The 14,170-nt window shown below is 46.7% G+C and overlaps 1 protein-coding gene across 1 annotated transcript in view; it reads right to left on the bottom strand.

Moving 5' to 3' along the window:
• Nucleotides 1-2,351: 2,351 nt before the first annotated feature.
• The window catches only part of LOC126547723 (uncharacterized), a 55,557-nt gene continuing 43,738 nt past the window's right edge, over nucleotides 2,352-14,170 (bottom strand). The window contains exons 4-5 of the mRNA XM_050195685.3: nucleotides 8,872-8,979; nucleotides 2,352-2,629 (exon numbers count right to left, since the gene is read on the bottom strand). Of these exons, the coding sequence (XP_050051642.1) occupies nucleotides 2,523-2,629; nucleotides 8,872-8,979 (215 nt within the window). The 3' untranslated portion in view covers nucleotides 2,352-2,522. The remainder of the gene's footprint in view (nucleotides 2,630-8,871; nucleotides 8,980-14,170) is intronic.

Here is a 14,170-nt window from a genome sequence, read left to right as displayed (position 1 = left end):
CTTAAACACTCCTCAGTTTTCCGATTGCTGCAAGCTTGCCTTGATTTTAATACCCACGAAGTCGAATGATGAAGTGTGCTTGACTAAGTGGGAAGTAAGGCACAATAAGAGGCGTTATGAGTTGTTCTACCGAGTTCCTGACCAACAATAAACTTTTAGTCGTATCTTCCCATTGCGCACCATCATATATCTTAGAACCTGGAATCAGGCTAGCTGAGGCAGCCTGTAGAATATCTTCCTTGGGTAAATCGCGGTGCTTTCGCCGCTAAGTTGGCGATGCAGGATGCTGTAGTGGACAGGTCCTAATTAATTTTCACAAACTCGAATTCTTTAGCAGGCTTCCCGCCCACCTGCCGCTGCTGCTCAATGACTACGGAGTTCTTCTGCTGGGAATGACGTCGTGGGTTCGATTCCTGGCTGTGGCTACCACTTGGCGGACGCGAAGACTCTCATGTACTTATAGTTTGGTGCGAAAGAAGCGGAAAAGCCAGACAAGCGCATGAATGAGTGCACCAGACCAGCCTCATGAAGATAAATGTTTAAGAGGAGTACGCGACAACGCTATTTACGTTAAAGGGTTCCAATTTATCCACTGCGGCTGAAATACCTTTACCGAGGGTATAGGCGGTGTCAATAATTTGAAAAATTTGTTGGCATCCTTTTTCTCATTGCTAGTATTATTACTAACACTGTTATTATTACTCGGGGACCCGTTAACCATGTATAACTTCAATGGATTTTCGTGTCACGGCTATGTCAGGGCAGCATTCTGAGGGCAGCGCATACGCTACATTTTAAATCTGCTTCGCTTGAACGACGAAATCAGCAGCTGTGCTGGTAGTTGAGGTCTAACCGTCGGTGCATACATATGTATGTGGTCAGAATGTGCCCGGTGCAGTAATAGTAGTGTCAATCGCTTCAGAGCCGGGGACGAATGATTGACTTCATTTGTGATTCTGGCAATAGCAATGTTCACTTCAGGATGTAGCAGGTACTACATGAGAGATTAAGGCTCCGCCGCAAGTGTATAAGCTCACGGTATCCACTCTTGATGAGCGCTAATCACTCGTGAAAAGGCTGCTTGAGCTCGCTATGCTGGTAGGGAAACAGGGAACAAGGAGCATATGCCTGCTGCGGCAAAGCCAGGGAAACGATGGAGCATGTTTTATTAGAATGTGAAGATATCAGCTCAGCGGTCGAGTTAGGGGCCTCTGGCCTCCTTCAAGCCCTTGGGTTCAACGAAAGCAGGGGGAAGTAAACATGCCCGTTATAGAGATTAGTAAGAGGCGATAGGAAGATTGGTGGAATAAAAGTAGGGAACGGCAAACAACGGATGCGTACAAAAACAAAGTTCACAATAGGCGCCTCTGGCCTCCGAAAGTTTAGGGGAGGGAATTCATCATGATTTTCTTTCTTTTGTTTCCTTTTTTTTTCTTTTTTAACATAGGTAGGACATTAGGCAATATAGTAACAAGATCTTGGTGGCGTAACCCACCACCTCGTTCCAAAGGAGACGCTCATAGCATCCATCCATTCATTCAGCTAAGTGATGGTCGGGAATCCTCCAGAGATGGAGAATGTGCAATCTGAGGGAGTCGACAGCTACGTTTGTCTGGATCGTATGGTCTCTCGCTATGGCAATTGCGGCTGGTGTTTAAATACACCTAGGCAGCCTTAAACACGTGCCTAGGGCTTTACCTTCTACGTCCTCCAGAGCACTCAGCGCACGTACACTCAGTGCCCACTGTCTTCCCCTGTTCCTCTTTCTATTCCCCCTTTCCATTGCCCTCAGTGTAGGGTAGCAAAGCACACACTCGCCTGATTGACTTCCCGGCCTCTCCTTTCCTTCCCTTTATCTCTCTCTGTTTCTCGCTCTACATTTTGAAGAAATGTTCATGTTGCACACGCACACTCTTTGCTAAACAATTTAGCCAGCACATCTATTAGGGCACAGGAAGGGTATTTATAAAGCAGTCTGTCTTTAAAAACATTGCTATCACGTGCTTCATTATTACGATACCCTGATTCGTATCCCTATGCGTCTTAATATCAGCTGCTTTGCTTAAGAATTATTTCCTAACACCTAGGAGCAGCTTGCTTTCCTTTCCTCGTCATTTGTTTTAGTTAGGGTGCTCGGGGGTTTGGCAACAGAGTACGAGATCAGAAATGTACTCGTGAAGGTTCCCTGTTGTGCATTTTTTTTTCTTTTTTAAGTACGCCGATATTTCATGACATTATAGAGTTGTGACACAGATAGCCTCGCCATCTGTCATATTTAAATATGTATAACACGTGTCCGCTTGCTGCACTACCGGATTTCATCACCACGGCAATGATTCTCCTCTGCGACGTTGTAGGGGGCCCTAGCGATGCCGAAGTTTTATTGACGACGAAAGAGATTTGTTGTGATAAGCGTTCAAAGAAACAGTATTTTCTTTTTTTAACATTTTACGCACGCGGAAGCACTTTAACTCGCGCTGCCGCGAGCGCTGTGTACTTGGCTGTCAAGCCACCGTGTGCTTTCAGGCCCATTTGCAGCTGCACCCGCTTCCGATGCAGACACCCTTGACACCATCGTCCTGCCGGCGCCTCCCTGGGCAACCTTCGACGCAGCTGCGCTTCTCGCATCCTGCGCAATACAAGCAGCAGTACGTTTACTTGGGGTTCGTCTCAAGGTATCCTTGTTTCTTTGTATGATTCGATATCTTCAAACCTTTCCCTTTACTCCGGGAAACAATATGACATAAAGGAGGGTGAGACGGAGGCACGTACGCGTGCGCAATCTCCTGATCGCCGCCTCCTCCTCCATTTCACTACCAACTCCTTCATTTCAACACAATTTTACGCGTTATTCCGGCCTTGCACAAACTACCACTGAAAGTCGAAAGCCGTATGGTACTTATTCAAGTGTTCAGGGCTATCATGCAATTCGTGTAGAGCACGTGCCCGCAATTGTACATTGAGTTACAGAAAAAGAAAATCAAAGTTTCCGCCTGCCCCCCGCTCCTGTTCCGCGCCCGCCTTCTTAATTTTGTCTGCCTGCGGTACACTCATCTACTTCTTCTAAACTCAATAGTGTTTCTGCGACATAAGCAGTGCGAAAATATCAGCCTAGTTGCAATATACCACGCGAACATGAGTGATTCTTGGCAAGGGGGAGGCTTCGAGCTGAGTTACAGGAGGCAGTGGTACCCAGTGTAACCGTGCGAGCAAGAGAGGAAAATATCGAATTTTAAAAACATGCAAGCACTTGAGGATGATGACGATTTGTAGTGTTTAATGACGCAAGAGCTCCTTGAGGAGTTCACTACAGGGTTTCAGAAACAAAGGACCCCAGGTTAGCGGACGCTATCGGCCAGGCGTACAAAAGAACACAAAGAGAGTATAAAAGTATGGAAAAGGCGTACAAAGGGGTCCTTTTTTTTTTTTTCTTAGGGGGGGGGGGGGGGGGCTAAGGCTGCTTATGGACGCGCTTTCTGAAACTTCATACGCTACCTCAGGCAAACCAGTAAAAGCTCTGGACAATAGAATAGGTTGCATAATTTAGTTAGTTACTTGACTAGATGGTTCAGTCATGCTTTTCTATCCACGCTAAGCGGCCTATACTGACTTCGATTAAGTCACTCACGTATACCTCAAGATCTTCAGTATAGCTTATATGTAAAGCTTCATGCATAGCATAGCATTCCTTACGTGGCGCAATCTTTTTCTGACCGCCTCATATACAATAAGGCCTTGTTATTATAATCCTGCTTAACTTGGACGACACGAATTACGTAAAAATTTGGGCGGCGCCGATATTTTTCAATTAATTTCTACTTCATTATTACAAGAAATCTCGCTGTCTCGACAACATACAGGCTCGAAAGTCCCAAAGCCTGTAGTCGTCCATGTATTATTGCCTCTTTAATACGTGCAGTGATTGTTTTCACTCTCTGAATGAAATGCAGCCGAAGGCCACATGAACACGGGCGGTGAAACACGCATGTCGCGCCGGCGGTGGCAGTACTAACTAACGACTCTCAGAATTACTGCACTGGGCAGCGTCCCCTCCACCGCGGCCATCGCGCGATGCCTTCCGTACCGACTTGCCTTCTGAACAGTGTTTACGCTTTCTGAGACAAAGACCAAACCTTCCAAGTCTTTACTTTCCTACTCACACCTTGCGCGCGCGAAAGTCGGTGGAGATAGAGCAGCGTTTTCCCCTTCTTGTTTAATTCGGAGCAAGATGTAGCTCTCCCTGCTGCAGTCCTCTTTTCAGTTAGATTCGCTTTCTCTACGTGAAAGCTCCGTCATTGGGGAAATCATAACCTGCTTCAACGACACTAAGATAAATCTTGACGTACAAAGTGGTGGGAGTGAGCGCACCTCCATCCTGCGTGACAAACAATATATCGCCAGCTAAACCCTTTACTAAAATGCCGGCTCAGAGGCATCCCTAAAGCGCACATACCTCTATATGGAATAGGGCATGGTGTTCAGCGGCTCTGAGATTTCGTTAAGTTTCTTATATTTGACCTACCATTTTCGCATTCAACTAGCTGTGTGCCCATTATTGGTCAATAATAAGCCTGAATCGGCGCGCTCCACTGTACGTATACGCGTCTCCCAACCATTCTTCCCTTAACAAGGACCAAACATTGTCATGGTCCTCGTCACATCGCTTCATCGAGGTGTTACAGTGCGCGTTCGCATGAACTGCTGTTTGTGGCTGGGCATAGCTTGTGAACGGTGTGGCGCATAAACAAATACGTTGCACGGTATTGCGTGATGCATAGGGCAACAAAAATAATTTTATGCATCGCATTTAGTTGTTTAGCACTTAATTGTTCGCTTCACATGTATTAGAACAAGTGGTGGGTTAGCTTTGTTGAGAACCGAATAGCGACAACGAGTCCCATTATTTCCCCTCTCATACCAAGAAAAGAAAAAAGGGAAAAGAAGAAGCTATCGCCTGGACGCTCGCGATGCTAGACGCCAGAAAAGCTGGAAAGGACTGACAAAAAAAAACAGCAGTGTTCACACACATAGTGACGGTAAACGTTAAACGTTAAGCAAAGTAACGAAGTTACCGCATTAGTGCTTCAAATGCAGTTTTAGTTGAACAACGTGCAATATATATGTGCCGTTGTCAATTCAAAGGTGACAACATTGGTATAAGTGAATGGTGCAGTTACACTCTAAAAACAGTTGCACCCTCTCGGGTGCATATTTGCCACACAATAATCGTCACCTGCCTTGCTTGCGTTTCCTTTCTTGAAAACTCGGCGCTCGCAACTTTCCTGTCGAGAATGCTCTGTCATGCTGATAACGCACATGGCGTTCGTTACTGGGAAGTACCGGGCTCGCAGCGTTAAAAAAAGGAAATGCGGGCAAGACCGATGACATTTATCATTGTGTGGCAAGACACAACCCAAAGGGCGTAATTTTGTTTTAGAGTGCACTCTACACTCTAAACACAGTTGCACCCTTTGGGGTGCACAGGCGCTGACAAAAGTGGTATACTCCACGCAGCGGGAGCCCGAGCAGCGGCACACTGCATCGCGACGCCATCTACAGGCGGCATCTGGGAGCGAGACAGTCAATGGGTGCCCTTTATTAACGGCAGGCATGATCCCAGATGCTGCCTGTAGATGGCGATGCGGTGCAGTTTGCCGTTGCTCTGGCTCCCACTGCGTGGGATAACACTTTCGTCGGCGCCTGTACATTTGCCACACAACGATAATCGTCATCTGTCTTGTCCGCATTTCCTTTCTTTGACGCGGTGAGCCCGGTACTTTCCAGTAACGAACGGCATGCGCGTTATCAGCATGACATAGCATTCCCGACAGGAAAGTAAGGAGCGCAACGCTTTCAAGAAAGGAAATGCGGGCAAGACAGATGACGATTATCATTGTGTGGCAAATATACACTTCAAAGAGTGCAACCTTTTCTTACACTCTTAAAACGGTTGCACCCTTTGGGGTGTATATTTGTCCCACAACAATAATCGTCATCTGCCTTGCTTGCGTTTCCTTTCTTGAAACTCGGCGCTCGCTACTTTCCTGTCGAGAATGCTGCGTCACACTGATAACGCGCATGCCGTTCGTGACTGGGAAGTACCGGGCTCGCAGCGTTAAAGAAAGGAAACGCGGGCAAGACAGATGACGATTATTGTTGTGGGACAAGATACGCCCCAAAGGGTGTAAATTTTTCTAAGAGTGCACACTCTTAAAACGGTTGCACCCTTTGGGGTGTATATTTGTCCCACAACAATAATCGTCATCTGGCTGGCTTGCGTTTCCTTTCCTGAAAACTCGGCGCTCGCTACTTTCCTGTCGAGAATGCTGCGTCACACTGATAACGCACATACCGTTCGTAACTGGGAAGTACCGGGCTCGCAGCGTCAAAGGAAGGAAACGCGGGCAAGACAGATGACGATTATTGTTGTGGGACAAGATAAACTCCAAAGGGCGTAAATTTTTTAAGAGTGTAGAGTGTAAACTCTTGGAACAATTTATACCCTTTGGGCCTTATCTTGTCCCACAACGATAATCGTCATCTGTCTTGCCCGCGTTTCCTTTCTTTAACGCTGCGAGCCCGGTACTTCCCAGTCACGAACGGCATGCGCGTTATCAGGGTGACGCAGCATTCTCGACAGGAAAGTAGCGAGCGCCAAGTTTTCAGGAAAGGAAACGCAAGCAAGGCAGATGATTATCGTTGTGGGGCAAATATACACCCCAAAAGGGTGCAACCGTTTTAAAAGTTTAAGAAAAGTTTACACCCCTTGAGTCGTATCTTGCAGTAACGAACGGCATGCGCGTTATCAGCATGGCAGAGCATTGCCGACAGCACACTCTAAAAGAAGTTTGCACCCTTTGGGGTGTATATCTGCCACACAACGATAATCGTCATCTGCCTTGAAACGCCGCCTCCGCTACTTTCCTGTCGGGAATGCTATGTCATGCTGATAACGCGCATGCCATTCGTTACTGGGAAGTACCGGGCTCGCAGCGTTAAAGAAAGGAAACGCATCAAGGCATATGACGATTGTTGTTGTGTGGCAGATATGCACTCCAAAGGGTGCAAACGTTTTTTAGAGTGCGCGCGCGGCGTTTTCAAGAAAGGAAACGCAAGCAAGGCAGGTGACGTTTATTGTTGCGTGGCAGATATACACACCAAAGGGTGTAAAATATTTTAGAGCGTATTGTGTGGCAAATATACACCCTAAAGGGTGCAACTGTTTTTAGAGTGTATTTTATCATTGGCGGATATAGTTATGGGAGGTGTCCTGCGCAGTGAGGCTGGTATCGCGTTATAGAAGTATGTGCAAGAAGTTGCACGTTGTCAAGAGCCGCAGCTTCGAATATCGGCGTTTAAGCATGCTCGTTTCCCGCTGATGATATCACGTTGTACCGTGACGGTCAACGAGCAGTCTGTTCCGAAGCTGTGAGTCAGGAGTCTAGCTCTTTATTGGGCGAACTTGTGGCCAGAAGAACAAGTAACACTCGGCGCGCAATAATTTCCCTGACTGACGACTGCGACGACCGACAACACTGACAACATTGTACGCCGTTATTCACTGATCTGTAATAGCAAATGCAGTTTTCTAGAGAAGAAAACTTCTCCAACGCAAACAAATTGTTGCCGTAGCTAAGGAAGCCGCCGTCGTTAGTTGTCAGGCTGGGAACAAGACGAATCTTCCTTCTTGGAAGAACTTGTACAGAGCTTCAAAACGCACTTCTCACTCGCCTGGTTTCACGGTGCGCCGGCTTCTAACTTATAGGAGACAGTGAACAGCAGCGATAAAAAAAAATGATTTAGGCGTTAATGCTGGCTGTAGCGAGGTTCCACAGTCATATTCCGAAAGAGAGCTGACACGGAGAAAACAGCTGCGTGTGACAAACACAGAGCACCTGCGTGTCCATGGTAAATGTAGGCGTGGCCTTTATTTTTATTGTTTAAGGACATCGCAACATTTGAGCGCGGCGCCGGCATGGGCTGCCACCGTGTTCGTCCCTTCTCGAGCGAGTGTAGGCATGCACTTAATGCTGACGTCATGCTGCATTTTACCGTCGCCGATTACATATTACCATCAGCCACATGCATCACTTCAGCTGTATACGTTCCTTCGGTGTGCCTGGATGTTGCATCCTTTATGTAGTCGACAATATGCCATCTGAGTTCTGAGGTTGAATTACGGCATGCTGCCTATATTTTTAACACGTTTCAGCTGAGTGCTTTGCAGAGCATGAGATCGCATGCCATTGCTTGCTTCATCGCGGGAATTGCATGTATTAAAGCTTATAAGGAACGTCGCCTCATCGCATAGCGGCGAAGCTGCTCTTAAATAGGCCTCGTTTGCATGAGCGCAAGTACGGGCGTTTCTTTCCTTCTTCCGTGAACAAGTAAATATCTGTACAGGGCTACATTTTCTCGCCATGCTCGGAAACTGTAAACTTAGGGGCAAACTTTGGCCGCTAGGAAACGAGCTGTGTCAATAAATGGGCCCGACCCACCCACCGTAGATAGACATTTCTACTTGTCATCGATGCATTCCTGCATTTGGGGATGATTTCTTTTCCCGTTTTCTTTTCTTCTTCTGACTGCACGAAATTCCGCGATTTCCATATACTCGCTATTTTTACCTCAAAAGTGGCTGGCCACAAACACTGACCTCAAAACATTAGCAAGAAACACTGCTACATCGGTGATGCGCCTATGTCGTGGTCGTTTTCTTGGCTCTGCGACATAATTATCGACAACGGCTCCGAATGGTGGCTGTCATTAAGTCACTCCGAGCACTTAACGCCGCGACAACTTGACGAAATTCTCCGACAAGTCTAAAGACATTCCCAATCGCAACCACAGTACCAACGTTTCTTAACTTACGGTCTTCGAAGAGGCAGAAGCATTCTCTCGTGAAGCAGGCGTTTTTCGTGGACAGTGTCACAAATTTCTCGCGCGCGCATTTTTGGTAGCAGTCCGACACATTGCACGCTGCAAGAAAGAATAAGAAAAAAAAATATGATTGTCACGAAAAGAAGTCATTGCACTCACGGTGCACATGTAAACTACGCAATAAGCAGTTTAACCAGACTTTGTTTGTTCAAAAATGTTCGTAATGCAGCTTTCTGTTGACTGTAATTGCCGTATATACTTGTGTAATGGCCGCAAGTCTTTTTCCGAGATTTGGGGTGAACATCGGCGTTGCGGCTATTACAGGAAGAGAAGGACATGTAATTTTTTTTCGTAATTATTTTCGGTGGCACTTGCCTTTGTTGAACTACAGTACTCGTTTGTACTGGCTCTCGTTATCCTTTGCTATTCCCTAGCACATCACCTGCCAGCTGGGACAAATGGTGACTCTCCACAGACCAGCGACGGCAGCGTCTCGGAGGCAGCCACTAAATCTCGCAGGCTGTACTTTTGCTACCTGGAGGCGAAGAAAACTCGGCACGGCTGCCTTGTTTTGCCACCGATAAAAAAAAAATAAAACAAAAAAACTTTGGCAATCTCGCACTCCTCAACAGATAACACTGCCAACATTCTCAAAAATCAAGGGTGTGGCCTATATACATGGGTCATTTTTAAATATAAGTTCTCAAGGTTTTTTTCTTGCAAAGTTCTGGTTGCGGCATTTACACGGCTGCCGCTATTACACGCGTATATACAGTGTATGATGTTTTTTTTTTTTTTTTTTACTTACGCCTGTTGTTATGGAAACATTCAGCAGCAACACACCACTTTGACGGTGATGGATTACTGCTTAATAGCAATTCTGCAGTTTTACGTGCCAAATCGACGATTTGATTATGATGCGTGCCATAGCGGGGACTGCGGATTAATTTTGACCACCTGGGGTTCTTTAACATGTACCAAATGCACGGCACCCAGGCGTTTTGTTTCGCATTTCACCCCCCTGGAAATACGGCCGCCGCGGCCGGGCTTAGCAGCGCGACACCAAAGTCACTATACGCCACAATGGCGGGTGATGCTGCTTACGGAAATCGGTATTTTCCTTTTTCAGCCCAGATGAATACGTTCAAACAACGAGCGAAGCGAGCAGTAATGATGGCGAGTTCATTCATCTTCGAGCTTTATAAGTGAAGCAACTCGAAAAATTTGGCCGGAGCGCTCCATTTGTTTTCTCCTCATTTTCCTCACCACTGTTTTTTTGTTGTTGTTGTTGTTGTTGTTGTTGCTTCAGTGAAAATGTAGAAAACACGATGCTAGAACCAGGTCAAGTAGATTGCATTTCGTAAATGTTAGAGCTGTCATGGTTTGGCGTTTCAGGTGCGTTGAGACACACTCTCAGTCCATCATGACCAAGGAAGGCGGTGTTGCACGTCCAACACGAGAATGGTAAAGAATATAACTATTGACATACATAGTACTACGATGACTGGTTGCTAAAAAAAGAACATCTTTAATATGAAACAGATCATGTTCCACGAAAAAAAAACTCATATTTAGTTTCAATTGATGCAGAGGTCACATCAGAAGAAATGGTCAACAAACAATTCTTTTATATATATATATATATAAAAGATAATGTTCCACGTAAAAAACTCACGTTTAGTCTTGATTGATGTACTTGTCACGTGAGAAGAAATGGCGGTAAGCTCTAGACAACACTACACATACAGCGTAGCGATGTTTTGGTCTTGTACATCAAGTAGGAACACAAGAGAATTCATACTCATCTCTTGCAGAGTAAGCGTCTCACGGTCTCCAATAGCAAAGAAATAAAATTTACCGGTCAATAAAGAGTGCAGAATAGAACGGGCCCTACTATATGAACAAAGAACGCCGCAACCTTACCGGGTAAATTGCACCGCACCTGAAAGCCCTTTTCAGGCGGATATCAAACTTCTAACTGCACGTATGACTCGAAATGTTATAAAGGACGCGAGAGTTCCCGTAGGCGCTGACATAGACGGCGAAGTATGACGTCATTGCAAGACGCTGACAATGTACATATCAGTGTCTTTTACGGAGCATACATACTTGATCGGTGCGCAGCTACAAGAAAGTGTCACGTGTGTGGAGGGTACGTGAGATATATCATAACCATAAAATTTCAAAACGTGATCTAGGCCACATCATACAAATCACTATACTCCAGTGTTTTTTCCCTCAACGGAAGCAGGGTTTATTCATAAAATTAGACGGCAGTCGACCCCATAGGTGCCTTCGTAGGCTGTTATGCTAATGGGATGAAATAACAGGCATTTAGGTGGTTGACAGCTTTATTCCATTGAAAATGACAAAATCTTTGCAGTATACTGCTGCATTGAATTTCTGCAGAGGAACCACTTTGACGCTATACTCTAGTATGCGTTAGGCTTCGTAAAAGAGACAGTTTTATTCCATTGAATATGACAACATCCTTGCAGTATACTGCTGTATTTCATTTCTGCAGGGGAACCACTCTGACGCTATACTAATGTATGTGTTAGGCTTCGTAAAAGAGATGCAACTCGTGGCACTAGCCATTTAGTAGTTTCGCATTCCCCCTCTTTCTTTCGACGATTTTCACTTCGTGCGCGTTTTCAATGTTCAGCGGGAAGGCGATCATATGCTATGTCTATAACAGTGATAAAATGATAGCACGGTAACATCATACGTCAATAACATCACTAACCCCACCTCGTCCTTTAGATACTTTTTCAACTGCAGTGTGCATCTCTCAGTTCCATCTTGTCTCTTTAGTGATTTTTCTTTCTTTTTTTGTTTGCCACGTCGAGTCATAGCACTCCCGTCTTCGTCAGTAAGGTGTTCCTGTCTGCTCACTAGAGGCATTGACGTACCTGGCTTCAGTGATGCAGCCAGCTACAGAAACATTCACGGAAGGCTCGGCATTCGCAACGACTCTGAGGACGTCTCTGTCCGTCATATTTATAAAAGCCCGAGCTGGCATACGCTCAGCATAGCTCGACGCTGTCACGGCAATTGATGTGCCTTACAGGTCTCCTCACGTGTGACAGTTTTCTGAGAGGGTTTCAGCTTTCTGAAACTACTTTGCGGCTTCTTGTGTCATGCCTCTTACGCACGCCCACCAAAGGTCTCCGAATTTCTTCTCCTTTCGTTAGCACCTTCGTGACCTTCCCGCACCTGTTTTTTCTCTTCGTATTATAGTTGCGCGGCCAGCGGCGCCTGCCTACATTCACCGTGTGAATGAAAGTGTCGCACTCGATAATTTTCTTCTTCTTTCAAGCTCTATGTCTCGCAACGGTTCAGCCAAGAACTGTTCTTGCTTTCATGTAACGTACGAGAGAATTGTCACTATGGGCATTTCTGTCAATTTTTTTTTGCCTTTATCGCCTATTATAGCGGCGCTCGTTCGAGCGCATAATCTTGTGCGCATGTGTTCTCCCTGAGCAGTGCTTGCTGCGTGGTAGACAAAAAGAAGGCATGACACATGCCGAGGCACATGTGCACACACACACAAACACACACACACACACACACACACACACACACACACACACACACACACACACACACACACACACACACACACACATATATATATATATATATATATATATATATATATATATATATATATATATATATATATACACCCTATCCACTTATAGTCACCATTAAAGTGTTACAAATATTTTATTTACTGAATTCGATTACCCTTATTGTTGCCTTCGTCAGTGCTGTTCCTATAGCTTCAATGGTTGATATAAATCACCCAATCAAGCCGCTGATTATCCTGTATTCTGCCAGCAAACCCACTTATTCACAGTTGCTAGCCTACAATACCCTCGACGGTCCCAACATCGCATCACTTCACTTATAGACCCCTTTACAGCGGTATTAGATAAGGCGTGGTAATGCATCAGTACGTAATTTGCAGAATACATAGCTGAACAACATCGCTAAACACATGCACATACCTTGATAATTCAAGTCTAATATTCCAACCTTACCAATAAAATCTAAAAAAAATTACCGACGATTACGTTACTTCCTAATGCGAAATTTGAGCGCAGCAAATAAGCTGTTTCACCTTTTCGATAGATTGAGGCAAAGAAATCGAGTAACACATGTATGCGCTATCACGATCTGAAGATCCATGTTTGAATCTAGAACGGACGCCACCCATGGGTTAAAGTAATTAACCCGCTTTTGCTGCACGGTACGGGGTAGCATGACGGTGGGACGAGGTGTACCTGCTCGGAGAACCGAAATGTACTGCTCCCTGTCCGTGATGAGCTTCTGCTTCAGCCTCGCTTACTGCTGGTTGCTCTCGACGGCGGCGATGAGCCTCCGCTTCGGCGGCGCGAACTGCAGGGTCTTCTCGGCGGCGGTGATGAGCTTCTGCTTCAGCCTCGCTTACTGCTGGTTGCTCTCGACGGCGGCGATGAGCCTCCGCTTCGGCGGCGCGAACGGCAGGGTCTTCTCGGCGGCGGCGCTTAGCCTCTGCTTCGGCGACGCGTACTCCTGGATCATCTCGACGGCGGCGACGGTAAGCTTCTGCTTCGGCGGCACGCACCTCTGGATTCTGACGGCGACGGCGCTGGGCCTCTGCTCTGGCAGCTCGTTTAGCAGCAGCAGCAGCAGCAGCAGCAGACGGAGGACTTCCATCGGTCGTCTCGCTCATGGCTCAGAAAGAACTGGCAGATAATTTCGCAGTGGCGAACGGCAGCGGCAATTTCGGCTCGGGCGGTGCACATATACAGATCCGCCGCCACCGATCTGGCTCTCTGATTGCCACCGCACAGGGCGAACGGCAGCGGCAATTTCGGCTCGGGCGGTGCACATATACAGATCCGCCGCCACCGATCTGGCTCTCTGATTGCCACCGCACAGGGGTTGCATTGGAGGAGGAGCGAAGAAAGGAATTAAGTTCGAGCCGGCGCTTTGACAACCGGAGACTCGCAGGAAGAGGGGGGAGGGGGGCGGCGTGTACACCCAGCGGCAAACGATGGGGGCAGAAGCGCGCGCAGCAAGCGGACAACACGATAAAGGGAGGAGGGAAGAGATAGCAGCGACTGACTGATGCCGCTGACGCCGATAGTGAGTCAACCCCAGCTGCGGAGTTGGTTTCAGGGACAACGCCGCCGATGCCGACACAAACAATATGATACCCTCGCTTCCGCAGCGCTAAGAACCAGGTCTAGCCGTGGGAAGGTGGTCACGTATTCGTCGACGTGCCGGGGCCTACGTGAAA

The sequence above is a fragment of the Dermacentor andersoni genome, chromosome 1 (genome assembly GCF_023375885.2).
Source record: "Dermacentor andersoni chromosome 1, qqDerAnde1_hic_scaffold, whole genome shotgun sequence".
Lineage (NCBI taxonomy): Eukaryota > Metazoa > Arthropoda > Arachnida > Ixodida > Ixodidae > Dermacentor > Dermacentor andersoni.
Note: the sequence above shows the minus strand (reverse complement) of the source record. Positions and strands in the feature narration are given on the sequence as shown.